The sequence below is a fragment of the Pan paniscus genome, chromosome 1 (assembly GCF_029289425.2).
Source record: "Pan paniscus chromosome 1, NHGRI_mPanPan1-v2.0_pri, whole genome shotgun sequence".
Classification (NCBI taxonomy): domain Eukaryota; kingdom Metazoa; phylum Chordata; class Mammalia; order Primates; family Hominidae; genus Pan; species Pan paniscus.
In genome coordinates, this window is record NC_073249.2 from 96,529,873 (window position 1) to 96,548,448 (window position 18,576).

Consider the following 18,576-nt stretch of genomic DNA (forward strand, 5'->3'; position numbering starts at 1 on the left):
CTGGTCTTAGAGTGAGACAGTCTCTCAGTTCTCCCTAACTTGCTGTTCTAAAGATGAGCTTATAAACCATTTTCATTTTAAGGACTTAATCATGATTGCAAAAGATCCAAAATCATAAATAAAAATTTCAGACTCATAGTGTCCGTCATTGTCACCAACTATAATTCCTGGTCCCCTTCCTAGATGTCTGTCTCTGAGGTCCTCACCCAAGATTCCCCACCCTATGGAAAATGGAGGTCACTCAGCATGTCTCCCTCAGATGCTGGCAGCCATGTGAGGCTGTGGGGTCTAGGAGAGGTCTCCTCAGCTTTTGTCCCTGAAGTGTGGTTTGGGCTGATCAGTGTATAGAACAGAGTGGGTATCCAAGTATCTTCTAAAGGGTGCATGGTACTTTCCAAGACCTCTCGCCTGAGCATTCCCCATCCAGGGGGCTGCAGCTCAGGTACCCTTGGCTGAGCCTGACTGTAAAGTCTTATGCATCAACCTCTTCAGAGAAGAGACAGGGATTCTTGGAGACCAGAGTTGAGGATTGAGGGCCACTGTCAGGAATGCGTGAGGAGGGGAGAGCCTTGGTTTGTTTCAAGGGAAGAGTTTGAAGTTGAGATGAAGTGGTGGATGAATGGGCATGATAGCTACAGGGTCAGAATAAGTTCTAGTGATGACACATTGCTAGCTGCCTCCTGGGAATGTGCTTTTCAATTTCTGTCCCTTCCTCCTGCCCCTGCTGGTGACTCCAGTGGAACCTGGAACAGATAGATCTTCATTGGTAGGAAGTTCCCAGATGTCAGGGACAGGACCCCCGGGACCCCAGTCTACAAGACATAAGGGCTGGGGATGAGGAAGGAACTCAGGGAGTGTTGGGCAATCACGCCCTTTCCCAGGGAGGAGCTACCTGGGCTTATTCACAGGGCGGGTCCCCAGGTGCTCTCAGCCTGGGTCTGTTCCCACTTAAGTTTCTCTGGGTGCTGTAAACAGAGCTGGCTTGGAGCCTCAGCCCTCTGCCTTTCTCTTCTCTTCCATCTTTTGTTAGGGATCCTGGGCTCTCCTCTTCTCTCTGGGAAGCCAGAGCCCAAGTGCTCCATTCCCAGGGAGGGAGTGCCCTCTAGGGCCAGGGGGAGTGAAGGCCTGAGGAGGCACCAGCTGGAGAAGAAGGGCAGGGCCTGGAGGCCAAGTCTGGAAGGGAAGGAGCTGCTGGCCAATCAGGGGCAAGCCGACTGCACCCTGACCTGCTGGGCTGGAACAGCACAGAACCCACAGGTATCTGTGAGTTTGAGTGTGTGTGTGTGTGTGTGTGTGTGTTTCTTTAGAAACCTTCATTCAGCAATGGGACTGAAGTCTATAGGGTTAAAATGTGTACATGGTAGGGAAAGCTCCCCTGATCTCCTTTTTTGGAACTCTTTCTCCAAATAAGAAAATTTTCTTCATTCTAAATTCTTCTAAATGAGTTTGGTTTCACCACTGCTGGATCTTTCTTGGCAAGGCTGTGGGTTCTGAGGTTACCTCTACCCAATTTCTTCCTTTTCTGTAGAGCCCTAAATTCTTATCTATTATGTTTCACTTGTCTCCTGGTCTAATGTTTCTTTCAGTATACAGGATGCACAGCAATGTGAGCCAAGGTGGTAAATCCTTGGCTCCAGCTTATCCTACCAGCTTAGTGTTTGCAGTTCATGGTGTGGGTTGGAGACACTATCAGTTCTGTCTCTGGCAAGGTCAGGGACTGGGCTGAAGCCTTGATATTTTGGATGTATGATATGACCAGCTTGGGGCAGGATTTGCCATACTGACGTTTCATGGTTGTGGAAGCACAATGATTAAGTGACCAGGGTGCAAACCAGAATTGATAGTGGCTTCCAGTAGCTTTGCAGGAGGCCAGCTCCTAACAGGGCTTCAATCTTGGGAAAGTGAATCCTTACCTCTCATTTAACTAATGAGGGAGGCTGAACATTTTTCTTTATATTTATTAGGTGCCTGCCTCATTTGTAATTGGCTCATTTTGTCTTCACTGCAGTTTTCCTGAATGAATGGAATCCTGGCTGTTATCTGCTAAGTGGTTGCTTGTCCTGACCCAGGAGGCTTCCACATGCTCTACTCTTAAGACATGGTTTTAAAAATTTTCCATTTGGGGACTGCTGATTGCAGTTTAAAAACCCTGGAGGACAATGATCTATCCCATTTGGTTTCAAACTCCACTTTATATTCTCTCAGTAGGAAAACTGGGGGGAAAGTTGATGTTTTGGGTGGTAGCTCATAGAGCTAAAGTTTCAGTCTGACTGAGTATGAGTAAGCAATTTACTTCTACCTGAAAGAGCAGGAAAGATTCCTGGAGCTGGAAAAGGCTATAGTGATCCTATAGTTCAACCTCTTGGGCCCACGTTGAGAACGTCCATCAGAAACTCAAACAGGTTGTGAAGTTTCAGGCAGAGGCTCTGGAGTCAGACAGACCTGGGTATGAATCTGGCTCTGACCCTATTATCTGGGAAACTTAGGATAAGTGACTCAAACTCTCTGAGGCCCAGTGTTCTGATGATAAGTGCGGGTCTCATAGGTCATTGTGAGACTACTTAGTGAATATCCATGGAGTCCTCAGCAAAAACCTCGGAACACAGAATGCAGTCAGTAAGTGGTAGCTGTTATTATGATTCTCACTAAAGAAGAGGTTAGTCGAACAACTGTCAGGGATCTTTGCAGAGTAGATGACTGAATTGAATGACTTTACATACCTGGGACTCTCAAATGGTGCAGGGGACAAAGTCAAGCCTGCTTCTGCTTGTAGTTCACTCCATCTGAGCCTCAATGTTCTTACCTATAAAAATTGAATCAAATATGAAATTGCACCACTAGATATGAAAATACATACACAGTGTTTTTTCATAACAGCTACCTCGAGGATTTTAGAAATTGTTATTTTCTACCCTGAAAGGCCTAAGATCAGGCACTGTGCTTCTATGAGGAACCAGGAGTTGCCCAGGGCAAGAGGAGGTGGGTGGGGAGTCGGTGGCTAGACATAGCCATTAGTGCCCTCACATTTATTGGGCACCTGATGTGTTTAAGGGGCCCTGAGAAGCCTGAGCCAGGTGCTGGCCCTCAGGAAGCCACAGGATGGTAGGGGAGGCAGACAGTGGTGCCACATAGTAGGTGGGTGCTCCACTTGCAGAGTTAGCATGGTTGTGTTAACTGTTAGCCTCTCTTCCAGGGCCGCCGTCCACACTCTCCCGGTCAGAGTCCTGGGACCACATGGGCAAGCTGCCATGGCTTCTTGCCTTCTTCATTCTGGGTGTCCAGGCTTGGGGTAAGTTTTATTTACTTGTATCAGAAGTGCTTTTGATGAGCAAGAGAAGACTGTTCTCAAGTTTAATAATAGAAACCCATCCAAGTGCTTTCACTTTGTTAGTGGATAGTGTAGCTTTGCAATTTGGAGCCCTGTTCTAGAGTTTACAGATTTTTTTCAAATCCTTGCCTGCCCTTTGTTATGGTCTTCAACAAGTTATTCAATTTCTTGGAATCTTATTTGCTCCCATGATGAAAGGATAATATTGCTCATTTCTTAGAGTTGTTTTTGAGGATTAAATTAGATCACAAGTGTGCGCCATTTAGCACAATGCCCAAGCAGTAAGTGCTGGGTAATTTGTAGCTATGATTTAATTATTATCACCATCATTATTATACCAGTCATAGTTAAACCCAGCACTTGGGTCTACATTTGTAAATAAAAGCAAATTCCCCAAGAGTAGCAATGCCCTTTCTCTAGATTAAGAAGATTTCTTATCGTTATATACATAGGAGTAGACACATACCAATGTTCATTAAACAAATGCTGTTGAATTAAAATGAAAGTGAGCTTGGTGATTCTTAAATATGACATGTTTTTCAGTTTGTCTTACATACACAGACCCCCTTCTGAAGGAAAAATGTAATATAGCTTTCTCTCTGTCCTCTGCTACTCAGACAGCAAATTTAATGGGATTACCTGGAGTTAGTGTTAGAGAAACTCACAGGCCTTTCATTGTATGAATGGAGAAGCTGAGGCCCTGATGGGGAAATTAACTTGCCCAAGCAAAGCAGGGAGTTTTGTGTGGTCCTCATCCCTGCCTCCTGGTTCCTGCCCTGCCCCTGTCCTGCCTGCCAGGTGTCAGTGTTGGCCTGCGGGCTGCTCTTCCACTCTGAGAGTCCTGTGGGTTTCATTTGTAAAGTGTCCTCTCCAGGCTCCTCCCTCCCCCTCCCCAGTCCTCTGTGTCCCCTTCACAGCCCAGCTTAGGCCTTCTGCCTCTGAGGTGGGCTCCTGTCCTCAGCAGTCTCTCCAGCACACCTTGGACTTGGTGTCCTGGTCATGTATTTGCTCTTGATTTCACAGAAGGACAGAACCTCAGAATCATGGTGGAGACCCTCAGTGACTTTGTCTTGTAGGAAGAGAAACAGGTCACATTGTGGCAGTGACTAACCCAAGTTCATCTGACAACTTTGGGGAGGCTGCAGAGTACAGTTGTTATGAACAGGGGCTTCGGGGTCAGAGATTCTGATTGGAATCTAAATCTATGCTTAAAACCTCTGTTATGTTAGACAAGTAACCTAACTTCCCTAAGACTTGGTTTCCCTTCTGTATAGACAGCATAGTTGCTTTGCTTAACTCATGAAGTTGTTTTAAGCCACAATTCTGATAGCATCCTTGGATGTGCTTTGTAACCACAGGGCTGGTCTGTGGGAGGTGGGGTTGCTGACAATGTCACTGCTGCCATTGGCTACTGCTCCCAGGACCCCTGGTACTGAATGGGAGCAATGGGGGATAAGGACAGGCTGGCAGTGGCTAATCCACAGTAAAACGTCTCTAAAACGTCTAGTTTTTGAAGGTGGTCACAATGATCTGTATATTTCTATTTCAAGAACCTTGTCTGGCACCAATAGGTGATTAAGACGTGTGTTAGCTCAACATGTCACAACTGTCTTGGTATGTGACACTCTGCTGGGTACCGACAATTTGATTAGTAGGTCTGCCGGTGAACCAGGAAACGTGGCACTGCCCAGATAAGGTAGCAGGCGAGACTGCAGTGCTCCTGGAATGGAGGGAGGCTGGGGGAGGTGGGAGAACAAAGGCCTCTCTGGGCAGATATGGAAGGCAGAGGCAGGCCAAGGCCAGAGACTTCTGTGGTTCTCCTCTGTGTGCTTGCTAGAAGATGTTAGGTGACCTGGGGAGGAGGAGAGGCTGTGCACTGCGGAGTGGGATGTCTGGCCCAGCCTCTGAGCTTGCTGGCCATGTGCACTCCAAGGAGTGCACCAATGCACCAGTGCTCTCTTGCAGGGGATTTTCCACAGTTCTCCTGGAGTGAGACCCAAGCCAGAGGCTTGTCCCAGAGGCTTATGGACCTGTTTGTCAGCATCTCACAGTTCATTCACAAGGGTCGCAATGGTGAGGCGGTTTGGAGATTGGCTGGGGCTTCTTAAGTGGTCAGAAATGTTTCTCAGGACTTGATAATGTCTGGGCTGAAAGTCAAAGGGGTGAAGAGGAATCCCAAGAGGTTTGTCTCCAACCACTCCCAGGGATCATCCTGAGTCCTTAGGCAAAGGGGAGTTCCTCAGCCTAAGGAGAGAAAAAGAAGAGAGACTCAAATGAAGAAAGAGAAGGAGGTTGGGCGCAGTGGCTCACGCCTATAATCCCAGCACTTTGGGAGGCCTAGGAGGGTGGATCACGAGGTCACGAGATCGAGACCATTCTGGTTAACACGGTGAAACCCTGTCTCTACTAAAAATACAAAAAATTAGTTTGGCATAGTGGCACGCACCTGTAATTCCAGTTACTTGGGAGGCTGAAGCAAGAGAATTGCTTGAATCCGGGAGGTGAAGGCTGCAGTGAGCTGAGATCGCGCCACTGCACTGCAGCCTGGGTGACAGAGCGAGACTCCATTTCAAAAAAAAAAAAAAAAAAAAAAAAAAGAGAGAGAGAGAGAGAAGGAGAAAAAACCCAGAGAGAAAAGACATGTCCTCCACTCCCAGCTCCAGCATGACAGTGTCTCCATTGTCCCTCAGAGTGCTCCTGGGGCTCCCGTGATGAGAATGGAGAAAGGGAGCCCTCAGGTAGCCTGCCGCAGTGGGTGGGATCTCACAGCCCTGCCGCTAGGGAGTGTTCGCCCGGAAGAAAGAGGTGCAGACCCCGTGTTTATGGAGCCTCCTGTGGGCTCTGGAGTCCCTAGTTGAGCAGACTGATAGAGCTTCCTTCAGAGAGTCACGGTTCTTAGGGGAGGGGAAGACAAGAGACACAGTTGAGACCAGGGCAAATGGCAGTGAGGAAAATGCATTCTCAGGCTTCTGGGCTAAGGAGGCAGCTCAGAGCCTCAGGGTGGGCGGCGGGGTTGGCTGGGGTGCTTTCTGAAGGAGGGGAGCATGTAGGCCAGGGGGCAGTAGGGGATGGGATTTGCCCTTCAGGGAAAGACAAGGAGAGATTGTCTGGGAACAAGGCGGCACGACTTCCCAGGCTGAGTGCAGCGTGTGTCTGGGCAGTGGTTCAGCCACAGTGGAGAGAAGGAGGGGGCTTTGGGGGTGAAGGGCTCCCCCAGGGTGTCTCCCATGCATGGGGCAGGCCGGGCCTGAGCATGAGAGGTCAGGGCACATGGTCGACCTGTTGGGGGAAGATGGGCAGGGCCTGCTATGTGCCATTCTGTGGTCTTCCCTACAGATACTCCCACCATCGTCTCCCGCAAGGAGTGGGGGGCAAGACCGCTTGCCTGCAGGGCCCTGCTGACCCTGCCTGTGGCCTACATCATCACAGACCAGCTCCCAGGGATGCAGTGCCAGCAGCAGAGCGTTTGCAGCCAGATGCTGCGGGGGTTGCAGTCCCATTCCGTCTACACCATAGGCTGGTGCGACGTGGCATACAAGTAAGAGGCTAGCCAAGTCCCTGAGGCCCACATCCAAAGTCACGGGGGTGCCTCCCACTTCCCCTTCTCTGTGGCTCTTATTTTCTGCGCTTCATTTACATTGCTTTTGTAATGAATAGAAATGGTAAAAGGGGAATCAAACAAAATCCGAATCCTTCGGGGATTGTAAGAGGGATGAGTCAAAGTCACTTATTTAAGTGGCTTTCGATTCCGGTGCTCCTGTGAAAAAGCAAGGAAGGTTACGTAACAACTGCAGTTTTAACTGAGCCCTTGGAACTCATGAAACGTTACAGTTTACAGAGGTCTTCACAAATATCACCCAATTTGGCCCTCCCAGCTACTCTGAGAAATGGGTTCCTACCCATATTCCTACCCTTATTTCACAGGCGGGAAAGCCATGGTTTGGGGGAATTAAAAGCTCTGCTCAGAGAGAGGAAGCATGTACCCAGAGCTGTGTGAGAGTACCTGCCAGTGTAGCCCTTGCTCCTCCCCACCTCACAGGGACTCGCACCTGGGAAGCAGTGTCCCACTTGTTACCCTGAAAGACCACTCTGACAGCAAGTCCGGGGACCCCACCGGGGAGAGTGGGCTTTGGGAATGGCGGGGAGGAGAGACCCGCAAGAAACAAGGGAGGGCATGAAGGAGCTGTGCACTGTGCATTGAGTTTCTGCTGTGGGGATCATCAGTGGAAGCCCAGAACCTTTTCTCCCTTAGCCTCAAGAATGAGGAGACACATGTAGAAGGAGAGGGAAAGAGAGAGTGGGAATGGGGCTGTCCCGCATGGAACTCTAAAGACAAACATAAATAATTTCTGAATTATCCATTTTGGAAAGGAAAATCTAAGTCTTACTTATTTATTTATTATTTTTAAACACAAATAAATAAGAGCAGCTGCAGGCCCTGGTTTTGGCCCCCAGCACCCCTGGGATGGCTGGGTCTTCCCTGTCTGCCCATGGGGCATGCCGTGTCAACCACGACTCACCTGCTGCCCCTGCCACCAGCACCTCCACCATCCTGCTGTTGTCGCTGCTGTGTTGTCTGGTTTGGTCACCGTATTCCTAAGTTATTTCAGCCTCTGCATCTCTAAGTCAGGTTTCTACAGTGACAACTTGACCATCTCCAGTTTTTGCAATGCAGCTGACAGTAGCTGTAAGGGACTGTTCACACTGTACTAACCACAGGCTGCTGCAGGAGTGACCAAGGAACCTGTGAAAGTACTGGCAGCAAAGCCAGGGAAGGGGTGGACACACCAGGCTCCACACCCATTCCTCAGGTCGACATCGGTGTAGGGTGGAAAGTCGGCCTGACTCAGTTCAGGGTCTTTCCTTGACCTAAGGGAGGTGTCCTTTCTGTGTTCAGTTTGCTGCGGAAACTCATGTTCTATTAAAAGATGAATACGGCAAAGTTGTGAAAACATCAATTCTGAAGACTGATTGGAAAGTGGAGGAGAGAAATTATAAAGAGGCAGGAATAAAAGAAGTAGAATAAAAAATTGATTTAAAAAGTAAATGTGAAAAAGGAACATTCTAAACAAATTTCTATGATAAAGAAGAGCTTAAGGAAATTCCTAAAGAGAATCTGAAGAAAAACATCAATACAAAAGGAACTATTGAATCTGGCGTAATTGTTTTAGAGAATGTTCAAGTGTTTGGTCCTATAATTTAAAAACATGATGTAGTAATTTTTAAGCTCTTGAAAAGCATTGGACTAATGTCCTCAGGTCCTTGAGTGTCATGCAGTCAAATTCCACTTTGAACCAAATGAGTATTTTTAAAGTGAGGTTCTGGAAAACACATGCAAGCTAAATCCCAACAAAAATTAAAATATATTCCCATGTCTCTTGGAGGTCTAAAACTGGTTATTCCGCACCTCCCATTGTTATGTTATTGGAACATAGTACTTACTTATGAGCCTCCAGAACCCCTTTTCCTTTTGAGGATCAGTGAGAGGTTTTCATTTATGGGGATTTGCAGTAAAATCATTATTTCCTTCTTGTCAGCTTCCTGGTTGGGGATGATGGCAGGGTGTATGAAGGTGTTGGCTGGAACATCCAAGGCTTGCACACCCAGGGCTACAACAACATTTCCCTGGGCATCGCCTTCTTTGGCAATAAGATAGGTAAGGGTCACTCCCTGCGGACCCTGTGCTGGAGAGTTGTGTACACTCTCTTCCTCCACTCCCAAGGGTCAACACTCATCTTTTCACCCTACATCATACTTACCTTCTCTGATGATCACCCTTCTCTTGAAGTTCTTTTCTCCTTTGGATCCTGTGACATGCATACTTTTTGTCCTCTGCCTCTCTTTACTGGTCTGTACTCCTGTGATATTGCTGAAGCTTGCATGGGCATTGCTTGAGCTCACGGTTATTGCTGTCACTTCTAAAGTCTGAGGTTGTCTGACATAGATGCTGTGACTGCCAGAGGCAGAGAAGCATGGCTCATCTCTTATTCCAGTTTCTTCCACTGGTAGAAACTGACCAGAAGGCAGCAGGCAAGGAAATCTGGAGGTATAATTTGCAGGCTTCTAGCCCCTAGAAAAATAGAGAAAAGCACAGAACAGGGATGGAGCTGAGAAATAATACATATGAAACCAGCACCTGCCAGCATCCTCATTTGACAGCTGGGGCTAGGTAACAGCATTTCTCTCAGAGGTTTTCTGTGAGAGTTATGAGTTAACAGATATAAAGAGCCTGCTGCACACCTGATCAGGGGAGCTATGAGTAAATTCTGGTTGCCTTTTCTCCTGTGCTAGTGCACACCTGACTTGGTCAGGTGGGCCTCCCTTTGCATGTATCCTTCACTGCCTTCCAGCTCTTCTGCCTAGAGATGGAGTGGATAAAGTCTTAGCTTGGCTCTTGGAAGAAGTTTTCAACCTTGGCTGCTAAGAGATCTAGGTAGCTTCTTGCCTCTTAGGCACTCTGTTCGGGCAACTGGACCAGTTTCCTCTCTTCCAATCCAGTTATTCAGGCTCAAGTGGTCATATCATCCTTCCTGCAGGTGTCTGGTCTAGGTGGAGTTTCTTACTGACATTTCTGTGCTCCCTGTCCTCCTCTTTAAGGCAGCAGTCCCAGCCCTGCTGCCTTATCAGCTGCAGAGGGTCTGATCTCCTATGCCATCCAGAAGGGTCACCTGTCGCCCAGGTATATTCAGCCACTTCTTCTGAAAGAAGAGACCTGCCTGGACCCTCAACATCCAGTGATGCCCAGGAAGGGTAAGACCCTCCATGTCACCTCACCCTCCTCCTCGTCACCACCTAGCTATGTTTGGAGTCACGTTTGGGAGTGCTTTTTCCTGTTAGACCCCATGGGATTCTGGGACTAAGAACATCTCATGCCTACTTTGAGATCTGGAAAATTCTGAGAGGGCATCTTCCTGGCCTCCTCTCCATCCCATCAGAATGAGATAGCCATAGACTTCTTCTTAAAACAAATACATATGTACAGAGATTTTCAGTCAGTCAACAAATACTTACTGCATAGCAGGCACTGTTCTAAGTACTGAGCATACAGCTGTGAACAAAACAGATGAAACTCTTCACCTTCAGGAAGCTTGCACTTCAGTGAGAAAAGACAGAAAATGAACAAAATAACAAAGAAATGTATATGATGTTAGACGGCATAAAAGCTATGGAGAAAAATAGAGTGGGAATGGAGTGGGATTAACATGTATACATAGTTGTGTCTATTATGTGGGGACACGAAGGACATACATAAGCTTACATACCTTTCTAAATGCAAAAACCAGCCATGGCCACAGCACAGCCACAGCTCAGAGAAAAGCTTGTGCTCACAGATGATGCTGACATCAGAGTGCATATAACAAAAAGCTGAGTAATGAAAATAATGCACTATTTTGAAGTGAATAAGCAGCAACCTAAAACCAGTCAAATTAATAAGCACTCCTGCTAGTGGACCTTTTCTTGGGATCAATGATATTTTTAGAATTAGCTTTTTAAAACTGTAAATCTCAAATAAAATGTTTCTTGCTTTTGGACAGGCACTATCTTCAATAATGATAATTTCTTAATATTTGTACAGTTCTCTCTAGATTTCAAGTTGTTTCCAAATATGTGTGATCAGTTCGGAGAGTCCACTGACTTCTGCGTAGTAGCCCTGTTACATAAGCGCACATACCTGCATATATATTTGCAATGCATGGTCTTTTGAAGACAATGACCATGCCTCTGTATAACCCACAGCCCTTTCCCTTCTGCTTATACACTGATTTCTATTGGTATCAGGCCTGTAGATTTTTGCCTCAGCCCCTTGGCTCCAGCCATCTGAATCAGAAACCTCCCAACTGGACTTCCCCAGAATCCCAAAGCTGATATTACATTAGGATGTGCCCGTGGGTGCTGGAGGCCTGGGAGAGGCTGAGGAAAAATCCAGCCTGGAGTTGAGTGATTGCTTACAGAGAGGCAAAAAAAATTCCTACTTCCTTGGCTTTTCATTTTACCACAGTTTGCCCCAACATCATCAAACGATCTGCTTGGGAAGCCAGAGAGACACACTGCCCTAAAATGAACCTCCCAGCCAAATATGTCATCATCATCCACACCGCTGGCACAAGCTGCACTGTATCCACAGACTGCCAGACTGTCGTCCGAAACATACAGTCCTTTCACATGGACACACGGAACTTTTGTGACATTGGATATCAGTAAGTGGGATCAATGCCAAAAGAACCCTCTTTTTCTTCAGGATTGTAGGAAGGAAGGCTGTGGGAGGGAACTGATGTTTCCTGAGCCTCTCCTTTGGGCTGGGTGCTTTCCATAAGGCATCATATTTTATTTTTGCAAGATTGGGCTGAGGATCATTCAGAGCATAGCTAATGGTCAGTTACCTTGCTTGGACTTATCTCCACTAGTGGTTGGGAAGATTCTGAAAAGAAGGCATTAGAAGCCTAGTGATAAAGCAAGACTGTGATACCCTCAGGGAAGGCCATGAAGGGTTGTACCTTTTTAATGCAATCCCTTCTAACCTGTCAGAGACAAAGGCCTTGCTCACTCCTATCTCAGTCTGCCCAGCTCCAAACTTGCTCTCTCCAATGTTAGAATCCTGCTATTCCTCTGGTGTTACTTACCTCATTTTATAGATGTAGGAACTTTTAACCTCTCTGGGCCTCTTTTGTCTCATCTCTACAATAGGGACAATGCTTTGTCTGTTTGAAGACAGGGAGCAAGATCAAAACATTTTCTTTTGGTACCTTTAATGCCAGGTCTGTAATAAAGAAACACATTAAACTAATGGAGTAGAAGAAGCTGCTTGGAAGATGTCTTGGAATTTTCAAAGGAAGGATTTAGGGCTAGAGTATAATGTATTTCAATTATTCATCTGTGACTTAATCACAACAAATCTTACAAAGTCTCAGGTAGATGTGCTTTTGCACATGTGTTGTTCTGGGCCTACTATCTCTCCTTTTAACTCCTGTTTTAAAAGCAGCCTTTGCAAACAGGAGGGAATTCTTGCTTCACTTTGCAGGATTTTCCATAGGCTTTCTATGGTTATTTAGCACAGGTAACAAGAAATTGACTAAAAATCTGGAAATTCCACATGGAAAATGCCAGAAGGTGAGGGAATGTTTGTTTTCCTCTTTCACTCAGTCTTTAGAGACTCCATCCCCGTTCCTTGACTTTTCAAAACCTGTTGCAATATCCTTCTGCTCCAGCCTCATGATATGTCACCTGTAACCCTGATATGGACTGTAATCAGGACAAAGCACCCACTCACACATTATTTTCTAGTTTTTTAATCAATAGTTATTGGATAGCTACTATATGCCTGATGCTAGACGAGATATATCAATCTAACAACAAACAGAGAGAGATTCTCCAAAGATGATTAATTTGGCCAGGCACGGTGGCTCATGCCTATAATCTCAGCATTTTAGGAGGCCGAGGCGGAAGGATTGCTTGAGGTCAGGAGTTTGAGATCAGCCTGGGCAACATAGGGAGACCCCATCTCTTCAAAAAAATAAAATAATTAGCTGGGTGTGGTGACATGTATACCTGTAGTCAGTCCCAACTACTTGGAAGGCTGAAACGGAGGATCGCTTGAGCCTAGTAGTTTGAGGCTGCAGTGAGTCATGATTGTGCCACTGCCCTTCAGCCTGAGCAACAGAGTGAGACCCTGTTTGAAAAAGACAAAAACAAAAGCAAGAGAATAAAGATAAGTATTTTATTTGGGAGTGTAAAGGGAATTTGCAAATCTGGGATATGCATGCTACAGGAACCATAGGCATATCCAAAGAGGTTCAGGCTAGGGGAAGCTTTTAAAGGCAAAAGGGAAAAGTGTACATCGTTTGTTTTGAAATAAAGGGAACACTGGAGAACATTGGAACTTATCGCAGGAGGTGACACCAGTTCATTAGTGGAGACAGTGTGCTGGGCAAGTGTTCTTCATCAGCCAGATGTCCTTGTGACTAGTAACAAGCTGCAGTTTTGAAAGTTTTTGGCAAAAGTTCTTGTTACAGGCTTGTGTGCGTAAGAGTCCTTCAGAGAGTCTTTGTGCTAGTTCTTATTGTAGGCTTGTGTGCATGAGGGTCCACCCTTCTCAACCTCCTGGCTTTATTTATTTTTGTTAGAGTTTGACACAAGTGACTCCATTTTGATTCTGACAACTTTCACTGATAGATATGAGAGAAGGAGGGCTAACAAGTAACTACAAGTCAAAGTGTTTGAGCACTGTGATGGATGCAGAACAGGATAATGTATATGATGAGTCTCTAATCAAGGCTTTGTGGGGGGTGATTGGGGTCTGAGAATGGCTTCTAGAGGGAGGAGTATCCTCATTGGGACATGGATAAGCAGTGGGGTTTATTCAGGCAAAGAAGGAGGAAGAGTGTCTGGGTGAGGAGGAACAGTATTTGCCAGGGCCCGGGGTTCAGACAGAGCATTACAAATAGATTTGAAAGAGAGGAGTGGTGAGTAGTAAGGGTGGGAAAGCCTGGGAGGGGCCACATCGCGGAGGGCCTCATAGCAGACTCAGAGAGACTGACTCAATTTGAAAGGCAGCTGCAGACTATTTGGGAGGTCATGCTCTATGATAGGATTTGTATTTTAGAAAAATCACTCTGGGTGCTACTTTAAGAATGGGTTGGAAGGAGGCAAAACTCTGGGCAGGAAGCTATTGCAGTGATCCAGTGACTTGCAGTGGGATCGTGGCAGTTGGTCTAGAAAGAAGTGGAGGAATTTAGAAGCTGTGTAGGAAATACAATTGACAAGCCATGATTGGTGACCAGGTGGGCTGAGTGAGGGGGTAGAAGGCATTCAGGGTGTTGTCCAGTTTTCTAGCTGGATAAATTTTAGAAGAAGTTGGGTTTGCTTGGACTGTTTTTACAGGTAGTACTTGAAGCTGTGGCAATGATTGTCCAGGGCGAATACGTTGAGTGAGAGAATGGCCTAGACTAGAGTGCAGAGGAGCACCATGTTTGAGGAAGGTAAGGTGGGGTGGCAGAGGGGCCTGAGGGAGCAGCAGGAGGAGGAGAACAAGGAGGGGTGTGGTTGTGGAAGCCCGGGGAAGGGAACATTTTAAGAGAGTGGTCAACAGGGTCAGTGTAGTCTAGAAGTAAAGTAAGTGTCCATTGTACTTAGTGCCAGGAAGCCACTGCTCACCTTGGAGGGGTCAGATTTAGTGGTGTGATGGGAACAAAGGCCAGGTTGAAGTGGATTGTGGTATTTTTTTGTTTTGTTTTGTTTTCTGTCCTTGTCCACATTGGCACATAAGAGATCTCCAGTCAATATTGGATGAATGGATGAAAGAATGAATGAGTGGTTGAAGGAGTGAATGAAGTACTTAAATTCTGTTTCCCAGAGTGACTGTCTTCATTTTCTTTTCCTGACCTAAGCTTCCTGGTGGGCCAGGATGGTGGCGTGTATGAAGGGGTTGGATGGCACATCCAAGGCTCTCACACTTATGGATTCAACGATATTGCCCTAGGAATTGCCTTCATCGGCTACTTTGTAGGTAAGGGGTGAGCATGGGGTAGAGGGGTGCTGGGGGTTGAAGGACCATGCAGCATGTCTGGGAAGCATGGCGGGAAAGGCAGCCGTGTAGTGCCTGGCAGTGTGAATGGAACATTTTAGCTTTAAAGTGGACTCTTAATACAGGATGTCACCAGGATCCCCTTTCAGACAGAGCATTTACCCCCAAATCCACCCATCCCCATGCCCAGCTCCACCTTGCTTTATATCCAAGGCAAACATGGAGCAAGGGGGGAAACGTCTTTTGCAAACTTCAGTGCTTTTATCGCTCAGTTGGCAAATGCGTCCCCTTTCTTGTTAGCCATGGCAACAATTTGGGGAGCACCACTGCCTGTTATGGAAAACCAGTGGGCGGCCCAGTGGTGCTGTATCTGCTTTATACCTGCTCAGAAGTGGTGTGTTGTGCTGCAGTTCTCCTCCAGAACAGTTTTTTATATTTATTTATTTATTTATTTATTTTTGAGATGGAGTCTCGCTCTGTATCCCAGTCTGGAGTGCAGCGGCGTGATGTCGGCTCACTGCAAGCTCCACCTCCCGGGTTCACGCCATTCTCCTGCCTCAGCCTCTCGAGTAGCTGGGACTACAGGCGCCCGGCTAATTTTTTTTGTATTTTTAGTAGAGATGGGGTTTCACCGTGTTAGCCAGGGTGATCTCGATCTCTTAATCTCGTGATCCGCCTGCTTGGCCTCCCAAAGTGCTGGGATTACAGGCGTGAGCTACTGCGCCTGGCCCCCTCCACAGCAGTTTTTAACCTTCTGGAAGAAACTTTGGCACGGAGGAATCAGAGAAAGCAATGACCTTGTTTTCTTTTTGTGCCTGATTGCCACAATTTACGTAAATGTGTTGGCTATGGTGATGGCGGAATGGGGCGTGGTGGAGGAAGAAAGAAACTGGAATCTAGGTGCTTGTCCCTTCCCTAATCAAGAAACTTTGAGCCCCTAATGACTGATCGGGAAAATGTGTTTTGCAGAAAAGCCTCCAAATGCTGCAGCGCTGGAGGCGGCCCAGGACCTGATCCAGTGTGCCGTGGTTGAGGGGTACCTGACTCCAAACTACCTGCTGATGGGCCACAGTGACGTGGTCAACATCCTGTCCCCTGGGCAGGCTTTGTATAACATCATCAGCACCTGGCCTCATTTCAAGCACTGAAGGAGGCCCCACTCCCTTTGAGACTGCCCTCCCTCCCCTGCCGGGTCTCTCCAACCCTCACCAGCCAAGCTGGCTCAGCACCTTGTGTCCCCCTCCCCTGCCAGCCCATCCTTTCTCAGGTTTGAATGGTCATGTCCTTTCCTGCCAACATCCTCCAGGAGCCCCCAAACCTCACAGCTGGGCATTCACAGCCCTATTGGTCTGAGTTTAGACTTCCCCTCTCTTTACCTACCTCTCCCCTGGGCACCTACCTCCTCAGTCAGGCGAGACAATGGGCTGGTCCTTGTGGCATTTCTCTCTCTCTCCCCCCAACCCCTGTCTCCTCTTCTTTCTTTCTTTGCTTCCTTTCTCTTTCTTTCTTTCTTTCTTTCTTTCTTTCTTTCTTTCTTTCTTTCTTTCTTTCTTTCTTTCTTTCCTTCCTTCCTTCCTTCCTTCCTTCCTTTCACCTTCTTTCTTGCTTTCTCACTCTCTCTCTCTCTCTCTCTCTCCCTCTCCCCCCCTCTGCCTGGTGAGACTTCCCTGTTTTCTGCCTGGAAGCCCCCACCCTTCATCCCTCACCCATGACCTAGGTCAGTGTGCCCACCCCTCCTCTCTGCTCACACATGGACTGGTACATATTTGGATGCAGCCCTTACTTAAGGGCTGTAATTATTTATAGATATGATTTATAGATATGTCTGTCCTCTCCTCTGGGTTGTAAGTTTCTCCAAGGGAGGAATTCTATTTTATTCATCTCTATCCTCAGTTCCTCAGCAGTGTTTGGAGTTTAATAGGTTCTACAGATGTTTGTTAAAGAAATGGATGAATAAATGAATGAGTGGACTCAGGTCCCTGTTCACCTTGCCAGTTTGCTTCGGAACTTCCCCTCTGAGGCAGCCTTCCTGGATAGTGTCCCCATCCCACCAGCATTCTCTCTGTTCCTGTTCCCTCCCAGTCCAAGGCTCAGAGCTGGCTCTGGTCGTCTGTCTGTAATGGTGGCTGTATTGTTAGGGTCTCGCGTCCATGTCCCCCAAGAGCACCCTGAAGGCAGGGAGCATGTGCTTCTCTGGGTCAGGCCAGGGCTGTGTCCACACAAGCTGCCCAATGCCTGCCACTTGCCCTTGCCTGTCTGGGTCCCACTGGGTGTTGGGCTGAGAGAGAGCCCAGAGCCCTGGTGCTCTGTAGCCCTCCCTACCTGGGCTCCTCTTGCCCAGAGGGAAGCTCCTTTTCTTCAGATGGGGGCATGATGACGTACTGCTGTTTACTGGAGGCACGTGAGCTGGCTCTTGTTTTCACGGGTTTTGATCTGGAAACAAGGGAAGGTGTTGACAAAGAGTCAAACTGTGTAAAATATTTGAAGAGATTTATTCTAAGCCAAATATTAGTGATCACGGCCTGTGGCACAGCCCCAGTAGATCCTGAGAACATGTACCCAACGTGGTCAGGCTACAGTTTGGTTTTATATATTTTAGGGAGACATGAGACATCAATCGATACATGTAAGATGTATATTGGTTTCGCTGGAAAGGTGGGACAACTCCAAGCAGGAGGTGGGTGGGTGGCGGGGAGGGCGTCCAAGTCATAAGTGAATTCAAAGATTTTCTGATTGGCAATTGGTTGAAAGAGTTATTATCTAAAGACCTCCAACCAATAGAAAGGAATGTCTGGGTTAAGATGGGGATTGTGGAGACCACGGTTTATCATGCATATGAAACCTCCAGGTAGCAGGCTGCAGAGCTCTTACCAGACCTAAAAGGAGCCAGACTCTTAGTCAATTCTCTCCTGGATCAGGGAAAAGACCTGGAGAGGGAAGGGAATTCTCTACAGAATGGGAATTTTCCCCACAAGAGACAGCTTTACAGGGCCATTTCAAAATATGTCAAATAAATATAGTTTGGGGTAAAATACTTCAATTTCTTTCAGGGTCTGCTAATTGTCATGTTGATATCTTATAGCAACAGTCTGTTTGGTCAGTCTTAAGATCTCTGTTTTAAGGTTAATGCTGGTCAGTTGTGCCTGAATCCCTAAGGGAGAAGGGTATAATGAGCCATGTCTGACCCCACTTCCCAACATGGCCTGAACTAGATTTTCAGGTTTCCTTTGGAATACCCTTGGCCAAGATGGAGGTTCGTCAGTCAGTTGTGGGGATTAGAGCTTTATTTTTGGTTTAAAGAGGGAAGGAGGAAGAAGGGGTGCCAGAAACATGGGCTTTCTTCCCCCTGTACATGTTTTGAGTACTGATGCTGTGTCTTTGCTTCCAGTGTTTCATGTCTCTTACAAAGCAGGCTTTAACAGCCTAATCCGTATACAGCTCTGTGCTTTCAAAACGGTCCCTCCGATCTCATTAGATTGATTCTGTCCATTTGTCATTTGCCCTATGGCATCCTGGTTATGTAAGCAGGGGAAGAATGGTTTGTCTAGAGGGTCACATAAGCCCAGGGAGACTCAGAACTCTTGCTCCATTTATACAATCAGAGGAAGGTGGCTCCAGTAGAACTCCTGTAGTGAAAGGTCTTCCTCCTGCAGTAAGAAGTGACACTCCTGCTAGCCCCCTTCTGGTGGAGGGGTGGGGTGTGGGCACAGGCTTCCCAGAGGAACCT

The 18,576-nt window shown here is 47.0% G+C and overlaps 1 protein-coding gene across 1 annotated transcript; it reads left to right on the forward strand.

Moving 5' to 3' along the window:
- Positions 1-947: 947 nt before the first annotated feature.
- On the forward strand, positions 948-17,221 carry PGLYRP3 (peptidoglycan recognition protein 3). The gene is made up of 8 exons (XM_003817188.5): positions 948-1,257; positions 3,194-3,289; positions 6,665-6,866; positions 8,866-8,984; positions 9,926-10,078; positions 11,328-11,526; positions 14,713-14,831; positions 15,819-17,221. The coding sequence occupies exons 2-8, from the start codon at positions 3,235-3,237 to the stop codon at positions 15,995-15,997; spliced, it is 1,026 nt and encodes a 341-aa protein (XP_003817236.1). The 5' UTR covers positions 948-1,257; positions 3,194-3,234; the 3' UTR covers positions 15,998-17,221.
- Positions 17,222-18,576: the final 1,355 nt, after the last annotated feature.

Coding starts and splice junctions, on each gene's coding strand:
- PGLYRP3 (XM_003817188.5), top strand. CDS start 3,235: ATGGGCAAGCTGCCATGGCTTCTTGCCTTCTTCATTCTGGGTGTCCAG. Junction 3,290..6,664: donor TCTGGGTGTCCAGGCTTGGG/GTAAGTTTTATT, acceptor TCTTCCCTACAG/ATACTCCCACCATCGTCTCC. Junction 14,832..15,818: donor CTTCATCGGCTACTTTGTAG/GTAAGGGGTGAG, acceptor TGTGTTTTGCAG/AAAAGCCTCCAAATGCTGCA.